General features: G+C 59.4%; 2 protein-coding genes across 6 annotated transcripts; one reads left to right on the plus strand and one right to left on the minus strand.

Annotated features, from left to right (window-relative positions):
* Nucleotides 1–322: 322 nt before the first annotated feature.
* Nucleotides 323–8,062, plus strand: RNF126 (ring finger protein 126). Its single transcript, XM_085040423.1, has 9 exons — nt 323–479; nt 3,260–3,318; nt 4,597–4,660; nt 5,161–5,402; nt 5,948–6,016; nt 6,098–6,167; nt 6,383–6,476; nt 6,904–7,019; nt 7,241–8,062. The coding sequence occupies exons 1-9, from the start codon at nt 405–407 to the stop codon at nt 7,391–7,393; spliced, it is 942 nt and encodes a 313-aa protein (XP_084896549.1). The 5' UTR covers nt 323–404; the 3' UTR covers nt 7,394–8,062.
* Nucleotides 8,063–10,077: 2,015 nt separating this feature from the next.
* On the minus strand, nt 10,078–14,548 carry FGF22 (fibroblast growth factor 22). 5 transcript variants are annotated; one of them, XM_085040424.1, is made up of 3 exons: nt 13,798–14,548; nt 10,854–10,953; nt 10,078–10,609 (listed from the first exon to the last, which is right to left on the minus strand). In XM_085040424.1, exons 1-3 carry the CDS (start codon nt 14,405–14,407, stop codon nt 10,384–10,386), a joined length of 936 nt encoding a protein of 311 aa, XP_084896550.1. In that variant the 5' UTR covers nt 14,408–14,548; the 3' UTR covers nt 10,078–10,383. The 5 variants fall into 5 exon arrangements, with proteins under 5 accessions (XP_084896550.1, XP_084896555.1, XP_084896554.1 ...); XM_085040429.1 differs by having other exon boundaries at nt 10,078–10,294; nt 10,850–10,953; XM_085040428.1 differs by having other exon boundaries at nt 10,078–10,297; nt 10,850–10,953.
* Between the last annotated feature and the right edge of the window lie 15 nt (nt 14,549–14,563).

The raw sequence follows: 14,563 nt of genomic DNA on the forward strand, positions 1-14,563 counted from the left end.
CCTCGTTTCGAGGGACACCTCAGCTCATTTTTTCCTCCTCTTTTAATAAATAAATAGATAAATAAGTCAGTTTTTGAGCTGCTATTTTAAAGCTCGAGGGCACGGTGGGACTGAAAGAGGGATCAGGAGCCCGGAGGGAGGGAGAAGGAGGAATGAGGTTCCCGGAACTGGGGTGTCCCGGAATCGGGCAGTTCTGTCCCGCCGTTCCTCGGCCACGCCCATTCTCCTTATACTGTCAAAACCACGCCCATTCACCTTATATGGGAAACCCCCGCCCATCAGAGGGCCACGCCCCCTCAGCCCCTCGCCCCTTCCGCGTTTGCGCCGTGCCCTGTCCCCTGTCCCCTCTCGGCCGCCGTCTGCGCCGCGGCGCGCGCGGGGGGCGGGGCCGGCGGGTAGGGAAGATGGCGGAGGCGTCGCCGCAGCCGGGCCGGTTCTTCTGCCACTGCTGCTCGGCCGAGATCGCCCCGCGCCTGCCCGTGAGCGAGGGACCAGGGAGGGCCGCCGTGGGGGGCCGGGAGCGCGGGCAGGGCCGGGCGGAGGCCGCGAGGGGACGGGCACGTGGGGGCGAGGCCTGAGGGGCCCAGGGGGCCTGAGCGGCGGGGAGGCGGGGGGTGCCCTGTGGGGCTCCACCCGTGGCACCGGGGCTCGGGGGCGTTCAGAGGGGCTGGGGAGGGCCCGTGGTGAGGGAAGGGGGCTGCGGCGATGGGGGGAGCGGATCTGCGGAGGGAGCGGGCCGGCCTGGCCGAGGGGCAGCAGCTGGGCGAGCCGCGGCGGGGGCGGCGCGGCGGGACGGGCCCTCGGCCCGGGCGGGGAGGCCCGCGGCGGTTCGAGCGCTCCGGCCGCCCCGCGGAGAACGGCTGGGCCCCGCCGCGGAGCCGGTCTGGGGCAGGGGTCCGTCCAGCAGCAGCCCCAGGGTCCCGGTGTGACACCCCCGGCTCGGGCACGCTGAGCTCATCCGGAGCCAAGTGAAGCGTCGCGGGGTGTCGGGGGTTTCTCGGTCGTTTCTCAGGAGGATTTAGTGAACACGAGAAAAGCCCCGCGGTGGTGGCGGCTGGGGCGCAGGGAGGTGCACGGGTAATACTAGGCAGAAGTGCTGTGTAGGCACCTGGGCAGGTGCTTTAATCACACACCAAAATCCAGCGTGTGCGGAGGCTGTCGTGGTGTGGGCGGAAAAGGAGTGTGAGCTGTTGGGGAGGAATTGGTGGATCACCTGCTCCTCTGGCCGGGGTCACGAGATGTTAAATGTGGTTTGGAGGGTCCTGCCGGTCTCTTTGTCCTGACACTTTTCACATCGTCTTGTCCCAACAAGGCGGTGCTGGTTGCTGACACTGATCTTGAAAAGCCCCCGAGGGCGAGCAGAGCTATCGCTGCCAGGGGTGGGTGGTTTGTGGCTCGTGATTTGGCCTTTTGCCCTCTTGTTTGGGCCAGGGTGGGCTGTGCTGGGGGCTCCCAGCTCGTGTGTAAGAGTGAAGACAAACCCCTGACTGTGCTCCTGCTGAGCACACAGGGGCTGTGGGCAGGAGACAAGGGGAACCCGGAATATCTGTTGTTTATTTCTGTTCAAACACCCCGTGCTGGGCTGTGCTCACATCTGGTTGTGTGCACTTGGCTGGGCACACCTGGCTGTGCCAGCTGGGCACCCTTGGACAGACTGGGCCAGGCAGGGACCGTGTCCTGTGTTTGGGGGCTCAGGGCTGGGTAACTGTAAGTTCATGAACTTGTTTTGGGGATCCAGGTTCACTCAGGTTTCACTCACTGTCTGCAGATGCAGAGCCCAGAGCTGCCAAAGGAGGGACTCAAACAGCCCGAGAAACAACAAACTTTGACATTTGTGCTGTTCCAGCTGCAGAGGAATGTGCTGATCCCTGTGCTGAGAGCTGGCTGTGAGCACACAGACACACACACACAAAACACACAACAGCTCCCTGGAGCGGGCAGCTGAGAGGAGCAGGGTGCTCAGGCCATGGTCATTCACCCCCATGCCATGTGTGTCACCACCAGTTTGTGCTGGTGGGAAGCAAAGCAAAGGGGATTTCATGGGCAGAGGGTTTAATGGGCTTCAGTTCCCTGTGCTCACACATGAGTCCCAGAGCTTGGGACCCTGAGCTCAAGCCTGGTGTCAGTGGTGCAGGGCTGGTTGTTTCACAGCAGCAGATGGAGGGAGAGTCCTGCATGGGAGAGGGAGCAGCCACCTCTCCCAGTCTGTTCCTGGGCTGTGAAGCTCCTGTATCTCCCTGGGCAGACAGGGCACATGCAGTGGCTCCAGGCTGTGCTCCTTCCCTGGGGTCTTATCAGGGTTGGCTGCAGGGGCCAGAGGAGCGACCCCAAGGGCCTTATCAGTGGCCTCAGCTCCTTGGGGGAATCCCTCAGTCTGGCTAAGGGCTGTGCCAATTCCAACGCAGCAGCAGCAGCAAAGGGAAGTGGCATTATTTTTAGAAGCTCTTAAATGCCTTCTGTGCTGAGCCTGGCTCTGCCAGCACAGGGATTTGGGGTGGTGTGTGCCCGTTGTGGGGCAGGGGATGGGATTGGCTCAGTGGTGCTGCTGCTTCTCAAGCACTGAAAAGCAGAGCAGTTCCCTTTCAGGGTCTCCAGCGTTTCAGGCTGCACTGCCCAGGACAGGGTGGTTGTAGAGGATAAATTCCTCATTAACCCCAGGAATCATGAGGAAGTGGCTGTCACAGGCACTGCGCACTCAGGCTGTTTGTCCCAACATGCTCTGTAGTCAGTGCCCAGGGGACTGGGGTGGCCACAGGTCACTGTGGTGAGCTTTGGGTGTGGGAGTGTGAGGTCCTGGCTGCAGTATGACCAAGTGTGCTGTGAACCCCAGGCTGTGTTAGTGACAGGAGTCATTCAGCTTCCCTGAGCACCACAACCTTGCTGAGTTCCTGCTGCCATTCCTTTGTTTCCTGCTCCCCAAAATACGCAGCTGTGCCAGAGTTTAGGGGCTGCTGCGCAGGGAGTATTGTTGGTTTCACTTTCTCTTCAACATAATGGTATCAGCTGTATTTAATGCTGTGTCTGTACTGGAGATTAATCAGCATCACCCTCATCATTCTTAAGCCGAGCTCCCACAGGCTCAGGCCCAAGTTCTGGCCTTGCTGGCTCAGGAAGGCAGATGTTGGGGTTTGGGGTCTCTCTGGCTCTGGAACCATGGCATGTTCTGGGGGTGACAGGCCACAGGACCCTCCCACCCCATCACACCCTGCACTTCTGAGGTGCCACTTCCTTCTCTCATCCAGTGTGTCTTCTCCTGCAGGACTACATCTGCCCACGGTGTGAGTCTGGTTTTATTGAAGAACTTCCCGAGGAGCCGAGGTAATGTGCTGCCCCAGGGGCTGGTGCTCAAGTGAGCTCGGGCTGCTTTGCTCTCTTCATAGTTCAAAGGCAATGTTTGATATAAAATTCTCTGTTTCTATTGCTTCTGCCCAAGCTTTGGTTCATCTTTCCTCGCTTTTGGAATACAGTGCTTTGTTGGCAGACTTGGCGTCCACAGGCCAGTCTGCCACAGGAGTGCTGAGAGTCCCATGTCTCTGCTGAGGGGCGGGGCAGGAATGGTTTGATTTAAAACAAACAGAAAGAAGTGGTAGGAAGGCTTTCCCCGTGGTGTGTGGTAGCTCTGACCTGATCTGAGTCATCAGGGCAGAGATAACCCCAGAGAGAGGGATCTGGGAATGGGGAGTGCACAGACGCCTCAGTGTGAGTAGTGACTGTGTTGGGGATGAACAGCAAAATGTCGTGGCTAAGACTTTGGACTCTGCCCTGGAACAGTGAGGTCTGTGTTTCTGTGCTGCACTGCTGCCACTCATGGCAGGAGCAGCAGGAATGTCCTAAAATGTTTTCAGTCATGTTTTGTGAGGCCCCAGCTCTGACCAGCTCCAGGATGGTCTATGGGCAGTGCAGAGGCTGGGGCAGTGGGTGTTGCTGCCTGCTGATTGTGGTGGTCTGCATGGCCTGGGGCTTCTGCACTTACCAGGTGATGTTTGGTTTGACCATGCCAACCCTGGAGCCTGAAAATCCATCCTGGCTGATCCTGACTGTTTTGGTGATTCCATGTGACCTTGGGAGAGTCACTGAATCTCAGTGGTTTTGGTGCTGTGAATGCAAAGCTGGGTTCTGAGCAGGAAATATTCCTGCAGCTCTGAAAGCAGAAGTCTGACTACATTAGGAGTTTTCCCAATATCCTGAGCCGTTGGGTCACGTGCCTCTGCAGTAGAGAAGTTTCTTTGATTCAAGATTAGACTTATGTGTCTTGGGGTCACAGCGATCAGCATTTGTGCCTTAAGTCTTCCTGGTGCTCCGGAGGATTAGCTGGTGTGTTTGAGATAGATTGTGGGGGAAATCCTTGCTTGACATCGTGGTTCAGGCACTTCTCTGCAGCCGCATGAAATCTAATAGGGTAGGGAGAAATGGTTGAGGATGTAGGAAAATTAAGGGTTTGGGGAGGGAAAATGGATGCAGGCAATCAGAAAATCAGCAGCTGAGGGAGGACCAGGTTCTGTTGAACTGCCGCTGCCCTGAAGTGGGTGAGGAGGGGGGCAGAAAAGCCTTGGAAGCTGCTATGAGAAGATTACCAGCGCTCTTCCTTCCCCACAGGAATGCTGACAATGAGACCAGCTCCTCTACGCCAGCCACTGATCAGAGCAGGCATCCTTTTGAGGTGAGCAAGTCCTTTCTCTCTTCCAACACCTCCTGTTCTGCTGTTGAATTGAGTATTTTTCCAATAGTGCATTGTTTAAATGTTCCCCAGATCATGACAGAATTTGGAAAGGAGGAATTAATATCCTCCACATGCTGCTCCTGAAATCTCCGCATACTATATTTTTGCTGTGTGTGTTACGTAGGACCATCACTCGTAGCTGATTCCTGTCGTGAGGGGGCTCAGCAGGATTTGGAGAGCAGGATTTGGGTGTGTTGCTATGCAGTAGCCTCAGCTCGGAAGCAGCAGTGACACACCAAAGAGAAACCAGGGAAATGTGATTATTTCTGCCTTCATGTGCAGTTCCAGTGTCTGTTCCTCACTGAGCTGCTGCCGAGGGTGCTGGTCCCAGTGTCACCCCAGGCCTGGGGGCCACTGGGGGCAGCTGCTGGGACACTGCAGGAACCAAGGACAGCCTCTTCCCTTGTCACACTCTCTTCTCTGCATTCCCTCCCTCCCAGAACGTGGATCAGCACTTGTTCACCTTGCCCCAGGGCTATGGCCAGTTTGCTTTCGGGTTCTTTGACGACAGCTTCGAGTTTCCCTTCGGGTCCAACGTGCAGCCGGAAGACAACCGGGACTCAGAGAACCGGCGGGAGCGCGAGCACCAGTCCCGGCACCGCTACGGTGCCAGGCAGCCCCGCGCCCGCCTGACCGCGCGCCGAGCCTCGGGCAGGCACGAGGGTGTGCCCACGCTGGAAGGGTGAGAAGCGCTCTGGGGCCTGCAGAGGGAACCCTGTTGTTCCTCACCTTTTCTCCTGGCTTTGGGGAACAGCATCCTAAAGTTCTCCAGCACTGCTGTGAGTGCCATCAGTGTCCCACGTGAGCCTGTTGGCTTTCTCCTGCTTGGCGTCTGTTGGAGCTGTTTCACCTGAGCGGTGGACGTGGACCATGGCTGGGAGTTGGTCCTGTAGTGGGAAAACATTCTCTGGTCATTGCCAGGTGTTGCCAAAATGTTGTACTTGCTGTGAAGGGAAACAGAAGAAAACACCAGACAGTGTTTTTGTAAAGGCATCCTGGGAGCCACTTGCCATCATGTCAGGAGTTGTCCCCTTACAAATGAAATACTGAAACTTTATCAGTGGCTGATCACTCCATAAGCTTCAATTGCAATTGCTCTGTAGGGTCCTTTTAGTTTCCCCCAACAATGTGACAGTATTCAACTTATTCAGCCTCCCCTTCCATGTTGGGGTGCTAGGCTGGGAGCCAGCAGACCTTAATTCTTATACAGTCCTGGTTGTCTTTCAGAATTATCCAGCAGCTGGTTAATGGAATTATTGCACCGACCACAATTCCAAACCTAGGCCTGGGCCCTTGGTGAGTTGGAGGATGTGCTGCTCTCTGACAGTGTCTGGTTGGTGCTCCTGGATGAACTCACTTGCTGTCCTTGCTCTTCAGGGGAGTCTTGCACTCAAATCCGATGGACTACGCCTGGGGTGCCAATGGCCTGGATGCAATTATCACACAGGTAAAACTGGGATTTATCAGTCTCCATCCTTCTGTGCAGTGCTGCAGGAGGAGCAGCACCTGTGGTGGTACAGGGAACGAAGGGCTGCAGGGGCAGGAATGGGAACTGGGGTCCGCAGTGCAGGGTCCAAGTGTCCTGGCTCAGGAAACTAGTGGATTCTGCGTGCTGCTGAGCTCACCTCTCTCTTCTGCCTGCCTGGCCGGTTGTTTTTCCAGTTACTGAATCAGTTTGAAAACACTGGACCGCCGCCAGCGGACAAAGAGAAGATCCAGGCCCTCCCCACCATACAGATCACACAGGAGCACGTAGGTATGTGTCTGCTCCAGGGAATCATGCACAGAGATTGCTCCCTGGAAGCTCTGTGTAATGTTTTCTTGGGACTTGAATTCTGTTGACTCGTACCTTTGAGGCATAAAACATCTCAAAGTGGGGAGAGAGCTGAAGGGGCTCTGTTATACTGACACACACAAGAAAAAAGAGTATTGTAATTGGATTTGCCCTGGGGACGTTGTGAGAAGTTCAGTGTGGATAGAGACGGAAAAGCAAAAGGGAAGGATGAGGCATAGCCAGGGCACGGGGAGGTGGGGTGATGGTGTGGGGACTGCAGAGCACCAAGCTTTCCTGTTGACAGGGATGGAGCAGTAGTGGGGAAGGGGCTGCGTCCTGAGTTGGGGGCTTTGTGCATCATTCTCTCCTCTGTTGCTCAGCTGGGCTTGGCTTTCCCTGTGTGATGCAGATTCCGGGTTGGAGTGCCCTGTGTGTAAGGAAGACTACACAGTCGGGGAGAACGTGCGGCAGTTACCGTGCAATCACCTGTTCCACGACGGCTGCATCGTCCCGTGGCTGGAGCAGGTGAGTGCAGGGCAGTGCCTGGGGCAAACTATGGGGGCTTTGTCTGGTCCTGCTCCCCTCTGTAAATATTTTCCTACCTCCGTGATGAGGCCTGAACACGAGCAGCCTTTGGTCGGAGGATGGAGTATCTTCCCAGCCCATTCCTCAGGTGCTGCTCCCCTATTGTGTTTCTAATCCCATTTCCCGTATTTCTTGTTTTGTTTTTTGTCTGCTCCCCAAAGCATGACACGTGTCCCGTCTGCCGGAAAAGTTTAAGTGGACAAAACACTGCCACAAACCCCCCAGGACTCACAGGGATGAACTTCTCGTCATCCTCCTCCTCCTCCTCTTCCTCCAGCTCACCAAGTAATGAAAACTCATCGAACAACTCATGAATCTTAACACACCCTCTGTCCCCGGGGCCCTTCCTCTGTTCCCCCTCCCTCCCTGGCCACTGCGAGCAGCCAAAGGGGCTTCCAGAGCAGAGCAAGGGGAGGGGACAAGGCAGGAGCAGTGCCCCCAGAATTTACTTTTGATTTCTGAAGACACGGAGACACTGGGTCCTTCAGAGATGAGAAGCCTCAAGTTCTGTGATGAAAAAGGGGGGAAAGAGCTCTGTCTGTCAATAAAAACATCCTCTTTGCGTGGACTTTACCCATTGCAGTGCGAGGCTGCTGCGCTCCCCGGCTGGGAACCCCGAGGTGCTGAGCGAGTGGTTGAATCCCGAATGGAAAGGTTGTTTGTATGGGTTTGAATTTGAGATCCCTTTCTTTTATTTCTTTTGTTCCTCCTCCCCTTGGATACTATCTTTTCTGCTTTGGAGATTGAAGTCTAAAATGGAAGCATAAGGATGCTGCCTCCCCCCCAGGATTGCCGTCTGGGGAGGACCAATAGCTGTCAGTGAAACAGGAACTCTCAAGTAGACCCCGGGATCCTTCCCTGTCCCATCTCAAGTCCCATTTATTTCTCGTTATAACCTCGCCCGCTGATATTCAACACTGAAAGGGGTTTTTATAATCTTAAATTATTACTGTTGTCAATAAATGGACATTTCAGCTCTGCGAGCCGTTATGCATGATTTGAGGAGAGCTACAGGGTAAGCTCTGAGGCCACCAAGCTGTCCTGCCTTCCCCGGGCAGGCTGGGCCTCTCTGAGCCCTCCTGCGTGCCGGGAGCTCCAGTGGGAGCCACTGCCAGCCTGTGGATCACTGCACGGGTAGCCAAGGATCGCAGCTGGAAGCATCCTCGCCTGGTCTTTTCTATTTTTTACACCTTCCCCTTACAGTCCTGCCCTCCTCACAGCCAGGGCATGCTGTTCTGCTGGGCCAACACGGGACTGGGTGTGCAGCAGAACGAGGACCAGCAAATCTCGTTGTGACCGAGTAATTACCAGGAAAACAACATTTTGGAGAAAAAAATGTATTACAAAGCTACTTAAAATAGAGCTGATTAAAACAAGGAGAGAGAGACAAATACCCAGGTATGTTTGTGACTCAATTTTTGTGACGGAGCTGGAGCTTGGAGAATGACAGGAATGTCACTGGAGCGGGCAGTGACTCCCTGCCATGTCTCTACTTCCCAGGCCCAGAGGCACAAGAGAAGCAGAGCCCTGGCGCTCTTATCGTCCATCACCAGTAGCCCCTTCCTCTCACAGGAACTTGGGGTGGTCAGGAGGTCTCCTGAAGGGCTGGGGGTCCCTGATGGTGCCACTTGTTGGGACTGCGCTGTGGCAGAGGCCAGAGCAGACTAGGGAGAACCTGCCCCCGTGGGAGCTGCCCAGGGAGTGGGTGGAGGGTTTGGCACTCTGGGGGGTTCCCTGCCTCTCCCTCAGCTTTTGGGGCCCTGGGGCTGGGGCAGCTGGGGAAGGCACTGGCTTCAGCAGAGGTGTCTGTTCTAAAGCAGCATCACCCCAGGACTTGGCCCTTCCATCAGCTTCCTGGGAAGGGATGAACTTCCTATAGGAAGGGGAAGGATGGTTTGGCCTTTCTTGAGCCATTTCAGAGCACAAGAAGTTGGTTTGTTGGAGGAAGTGTCACCAGCCATGCCGGGGCCAGGGGCTGGCGGGGAGCAACTTGCCCGGACTGTTTTTCCTCCTTGGCTTGGCCGGGCAGCACGGCGGCGCCTTTCATCTTACAGGAGGGTTTATCTCGGGACTGGTGTGTCGGGGTTAATGGCTCATCCTCTGCCGGGGGTTGAGCCAGAAGCCTCAGCTGCTGAGGTGGGTGGCAGCAAGAAGGTCCTGGCTGAACCTGCACGTGTCCACCAGCTGACCTAATGCTGAGGGAAGGCTTTGCTGTTTAGTCACTAAAACAAGAGACATGGAAAAAGCTTCCTTCTTCCACTGTGTTTCAGCTGTGACAGGGAGTTCCTGGCTCCCCAAGGTGCTCAGGGATGATTTCTCGTGTGAGCAGTGCTCAGATGGATTTCAAGTGGGTAAAGCAAAGTCCCTGGTGGGTGCATGGCAGGTGCTGCCCACCTGGCAGGGGCTCACCACAGTCACCACACAGTTAACACAGTGGCTGTTCCCTCTCAGACTCGTTTGGAGCTGGTTGGGTCAGAAATGGAACGAGTTTGGTGGTTTTTGCTGGGGCCATTGCTCGCTCTGACGTGACAGTGACCGGGCTGCTGCACCTGGCCACAGCAGGTGTGAGGTGACGCAGGGATGTACCTTGGGCAGGAGGCTGAGCTGCAGGTGCTATTCCTGGCCATGCTGCCCTCCAGGTGAGGGGCTGGTCCTCACCGCGGTCCACTGTCCCAGCCCCATTTTTGTTGGGGATGATGGCATGGAGCTGAGCTGCGGAACTGACTAGCACTGGCTGCAGCCAGGGACAGCCCCTGAGCTGTGTCTGCCTGAAGGTTGGAGCTGGCTCCCGCTCCCTCTTTAGTGCTGCTGAACCACCACTGCTGTTTTCCTGCAGGGTGGGTGGGGGTCGATGGAAAGCTGGATGTGGCATAGGACCAGCTGGGCTCCCGCCAAAGACAGCAGGGATGACACTGGTGGCTGCAGCCACAACCACAGGGGAGCCAATCCCTCCCATCCCGAGCCAAGTTCACCATCAAAGCTCCAAGACCTGCTCCTGTTCCATACCATGAACACAGCTTTAATTGCCTCGGGTGCTCGGACACAGACAACCTGCTGGTACATCCCAGCCCTGCAGAGATGCCATTAGCAGATCCTGGCCCCTGCTCCAGCCACGCTCCCTGGCTGCACCGTGCCGGCTCTGCACCGGGGGAACGGTGGGAGAGCCCCAGCCATGTGCGTCAGAGTCTGGAGCATCTGCCTTCCACATCCATCCTCTGCTGTGCATTAAAAATAAAGCAATAAATAGCAAAAAAATAGATTATGTACATAAATAAAAGAACCCTTTTTTGTTTTGTTTTTTTTCCTACAGGACCGTCTGGATCTGCCCGTGGCGTTCAGCTGACAAGGATGGGGAGGAAGTGTGTGGAGAGGTGCTGCCGGCGTGTCTTGCCCCCTCGCTGTGGCCTGCCCTTGCTATTGAGCGAGAGGAACATGGGGCGGCCGTGGTGCCGCCAGTGCAGTGACGCGTAGGTGTTGTAGCCGTTCTCTTCGATGCGCTCCGTGAACTTGCAGTTGGGGCTGAACTCCTTCTGGCAGGAGAGGGAAGGGGGTGAGGGGTGGCTATGCTCAGCTGGGGCCTGTCGGACCCCAAGAGTGGGGCAGGGCAGGACCCCGGCTCCTCCCTGGTCCCCGAGGGGCAGAGGGGTGTGGTGGGCGCAATCCCCTGCTGGGGAGCAGGTCAGGGCATGGGAAACCAGGACCCTGTTCCAACTCTGCCCCGAGCCTCTGACCCTGGTGCAGTCCCTCCCAGGAGGCAGCGTCCGACCTACCGACCCGTAGAGCCTCCCCCGCTTGTTCATGGCCAGGTAGAAGCCGGTGTGCACCGCCCGGATGGCCACGACGCCGACACGCACTGACCGGATCTCGACGATGCCTGCGGGACAGGGAAGCACGGCATGAGCCAGGGAGGAAGGAGCGACCTCCCCGACGCTGTCTGTGCCCACAGCGTCCTTCCAGAGGGACAGAATTGCTGATCCTCATCCAGAGCCAGAGCAGCCAGAGGAACAAGGGCAACCCAAGCTGGGAGTGGGAGGGGGAACCTCTGATCCAAGGAGGGTTTGATCTTTACTCCTCCCCAGGGTCCATCCACTTCCCGGGAGCCGGGCTGTGCAGGAGCGATGCCAAGCACAACCTCCCGTGTGTCCTCCCCTCATTGGCAGCTCTGCCCGTGCACCATCCCCACCGCGCCCGCAGTGCCCCGGGGACCTGACCCGCCTCCCGCAGCGACCGGCCCAGCACACGCAGGGCACTGAGGCTGCCGTGGCTCTTGGAGGGGCAAAGTGTGCGTGGGGGTGGCAGCGACAGCACACAGCGTGTTATGGTGGACGGAGACGTGCGGGCAGAGGGCTGCGGGGGCAGGAGTGGGGCCAGGACGGTGCCGCCCGTGGATGCCCGATTGCCTGTTGGCACAAGCGAGGACACACGGCACCGTGCCAAGCGCTGCGGGCTGGCGAATGCAGCAGCACTGCAGGACGTTGGGATGAGCCCGGGGGGCGGCTGCAGCCGGGCTGTGAAGCCGCAGCTGGGCTGGCGTGTGTGTGCCCCGACCGCCGAACTCCGGCTCGGCCGCTAATGGGAAAGGCATGTGGTCAGACCAGCGGCTCTGGCACGGGAAACACCCCGAGCATCATCAGGGCCTTTGGATTCCTGGACTGCCTCACGCCGGCCAGCCCGGAGTGCCGCTGCCCGCCCTGCCGCCCGCCAGGCACTCCGCGCTGTGGAAAGGGGAGAAGGAATGTCCAGTGAGAGCAATGTGGGCAGGGCAGCAGGAAGGGCTGGAGCCACAGCACGATCTGCCTATGGGCACTACTGCAGGGGCTGCCCCTTCTGGACAGGGTGGAGGTGGGAGGACAAGCAGAGGCTCCGGCTGGTGGGCACACACAGCGTGGGGGCTGCAGCCCCTGGGCAGGGGCTTTCACCAGGCATTGACCCCCCGGCGTTGCTGGCATTCCCCGGGCATCATCTGCCTGCAGGAGGCTGGGAGCGGACAGGGTGGATACGGGGCAGCGTGAGGGCTCCCAAACATTTGGCTTCTCAGGGATTTTCAGCCCACCTCCTTCGGTGCTGTCACCGGTCCCGGCAGCCACTGGGACCCGCAGGGCCTGGCTCAGAGAAGCCACTGACAAGCAGCAGTGGAGGGGAAGGGCTGAGCAAATGCCTGTGAATCCGTCCCACTTGATCACTGTCTGGAGCTGATGCTATTTATAAGGACTTGTGCTTTTCTAAAAATAACCCCCTTCTGTTCCCAACGCCCCGGCCGGCTCTGCTGCCCTTTGTTTGAAGGTGCCTGACCAGTACCTGGCCAGAGGCAGCTCCCAGTGCTCCCAGTCTCACACTCAGCCCCAGAGGGGTCTCGAGGAGGCTGGGGCAGATGCAGGGCTTGAGGTGGGGGAGTCCCTGGGACATCCCCCGCCACCCTGCAGCTGCCAGTGGGGCTGGTCCAGCAGCTTCTGCAAGGGCTGTGGAGCAGAGCCCGCGCCCAGCCCAGGCGCACACAGATAAGCAGAGTGAGCCCCATGCACAGCCTGGAGCAGCTCCGCCTGCCAGGCCCCATGGCCACACCGTCGAGGGAACGTGTTGGGGTGCTTTGTACTGGCAACATGCCTGGTCGGGACTCCCGACAGCCTCCGACATCACAGGAGGGTTCCCTGGGCTGGGCTTGGCTCCCATGTCCTGTGGCTGCTGGTAGACGTCCTGTGCTGGCCAGGAGACAGGACAGCCCCTGCTGGACCAGGACATGGGCTGAGGGTGCTGCAATCCTCCTGCCCCAAACCAAAACACCCTGTCAGGGCACCTGGGGGATGCTCAGGCATCCCCCTTTCCCAAGGCTCCCAGTATCCCTCTCCTTGTCTAGCTACTGTCCTGCCAGCCTGGTGTCCCCATCTCTGTCGCAGGGGCTTATATCCATGCATTTGTAGCCCCTGATTCTTGCTGAAGTCGTACAATGACTGCCACATCCTTGGGGACTCTGTCCTTCTGCCCACACAGCTGCCCCTGTGCCATGTCCCAAGCCACTCTGCAGGCAGCAGCTGCTCTGTGGTCCCCTCCAACAGGGATGCTGTGCTCTCCCACAGCTGACAGATGCCACATTCTAGGACCAGCATCACCACAAAACTTCCTACATCCTCTTCCTCAGCTTTTATCCCCGACAGTGTATTTGTGCGAGACAATCAGATCCTCCCAGTCCATGGGGAAGGCAGGGCAGGGGGGCATTGTGTGCTGGCAGGACAACATGGGACAAAGAACCCCGGAGAGACCCTCTAGGACATCCCAGCCGCTGGTAAAGCAACGCAGAGTCCCCGGGCAGTGCCCGCCGGTGTCCGCCCCCCTCTCATGGCTCCCACGGTGCGGAGACGGGGGCGAGGACAGCCGGAGCCGGTTGCGCTCGAGGAGCGGCATGTCCCGGCCGGCGGGGGCAGCGGGAATGGAGGGGACAGCGGCGACCCGCCGCTCTCGCGGCCCCGGAGAAGGAGGCGCTTTGGCTGAGATTTCCCCAGCGGGAAGAGCTGCGGGCTGTCTCCGAGCCGGGCACGTAGGGGTCCCATCGCCGTCCCGAGGCGCCTCCGTCCAGCCTCCTCCCCCGTCCGACCCCGGCAGCGCCCTCCTCTGCCACAACCCCGTCGCCCGGAGGGATCGGGCTCTCGGCCCGCCGTGGGCGGGGGATAGCCCCAGATCCCGGCTCTCCCCGGTCCCGGTCCCGGCCCCGTCCCCCACTCACTGCCCGGCCGCTCCCTCCAGCGCGTCCCCTCCACGCCGCCGCCGCCGTCGATGCGCAGGAAGAAGCGGGTGGCGGAGAAGAGCCGCCGCCAGCGCACGTCGCCCTCCAGGTGCCCGTAGCTGCGGGGGGGCCGCCGGCCGGTCCCGGTGGCACTGCCCGGCCCCGGCCCCGGCCCCGCCAGCACGGCGAGCGCCCCGGCGAGGCAGGCGGCGATGGCGGCGGGGCCCCCGCGCCTCATGGCGGCGGGCGGCGGGCGGGCGGCGGGCGACGGGCGATGGGCCATGGCTACGGCGGTGACCGGCGACCGGCCCCGACGGCGCGAGCGGCCAGGGATGGGCGGCTCGGGGAGGGGCGGTGGCGGAGAATGGGCGGGGCGGGGACTGGGGCGGTGCGTCCCATTCATAAATCGGTGCCCCGACGGCCGTCCCGGGTCACCGGCCGCGGTCATTCGCCCACGCCGGCGGGACGTCCTGTTGAGGACCGCACAGTCCGGTATCCGCCGTCGGCCGCGATGGGCGGGCAAAGGACGAGCGGCGTGGGCACAGAGTTTGGGGAGAGGTGGGGGGCGCGGGGCTGCTGTGACCCAGAACCCGGGGGTAATGATGTCCATCTGCCGCCCGACCCGAGGCGCGCCGAGCTCGGGCCGGAGTGGCGCGGGTCAGCTGAGCTCCGCCGTGATCCCGGGCTCCGCCACCTCCCGGTCCCTCCGCCGTGTCCCGCGAGCCGCGCTCGTTCCGACCCACCCCGTCGGGGACGCCACGGCCGC

This window comes from Lichenostomus cassidix, chromosome 28 (assembly GCF_008360975.1).
Source record: "Lichenostomus cassidix isolate B80296 chromosome 28, HeHo_3.0, whole genome shotgun sequence".
NCBI classification, from domain to species: Eukaryota; Metazoa; Chordata; class Aves; order Passeriformes; family Meliphagidae; genus Lichenostomus; species Lichenostomus cassidix.

What these genes read in the sequence shown, in the direction of transcription:
- RNF126 (XM_085040423.1), top strand. Translation starts at nt 405, where the DNA reads ATGGCGGAGGCGTCGCCGCAGCCGGGCCGGTTCTTCTGCCACTGCTGC. An exon ending in GAACTTCCCGAGGAGCCGAG is followed by an intron (nt 3,319 to 4,596) that starts GTAATGTGCTGC and finishes CCTTCCCCACAG; the next exon opens with GAATGCTGACAATGAGACCA. An exon ending in TGGATGCAATTATCACACAG is followed by an intron (nt 6,168 to 6,382) that starts GTAAAACTGGGA and finishes TTGTTTTTCCAG; the next exon opens with TTACTGAATCAGTTTGAAAA.
- FGF22 (XM_085040424.1), bottom strand. Translation starts at nt 14,407, where the DNA reads ATGGACATCATTACCCCCGGGTTCTGGGTCACAGCAGCCCCGCGCCCC. An exon ending in CTGGAGGGAGCGGCCGGGCA is followed by an intron (nt 10,954 to 13,797) that starts GTGAGTGGGGGA and finishes CCTGTCCCGCAG; the next exon opens with GCATCGTCGAGATCCGGTCA. An exon ending in AAGCGGGGGAGGCTCTACGG is followed by an intron (nt 10,610 to 10,853) that starts GTCGGTAGGTCG and finishes CTCTCCTGCCAG; the next exon opens with AAGGAGTTCAGCCCCAACTG.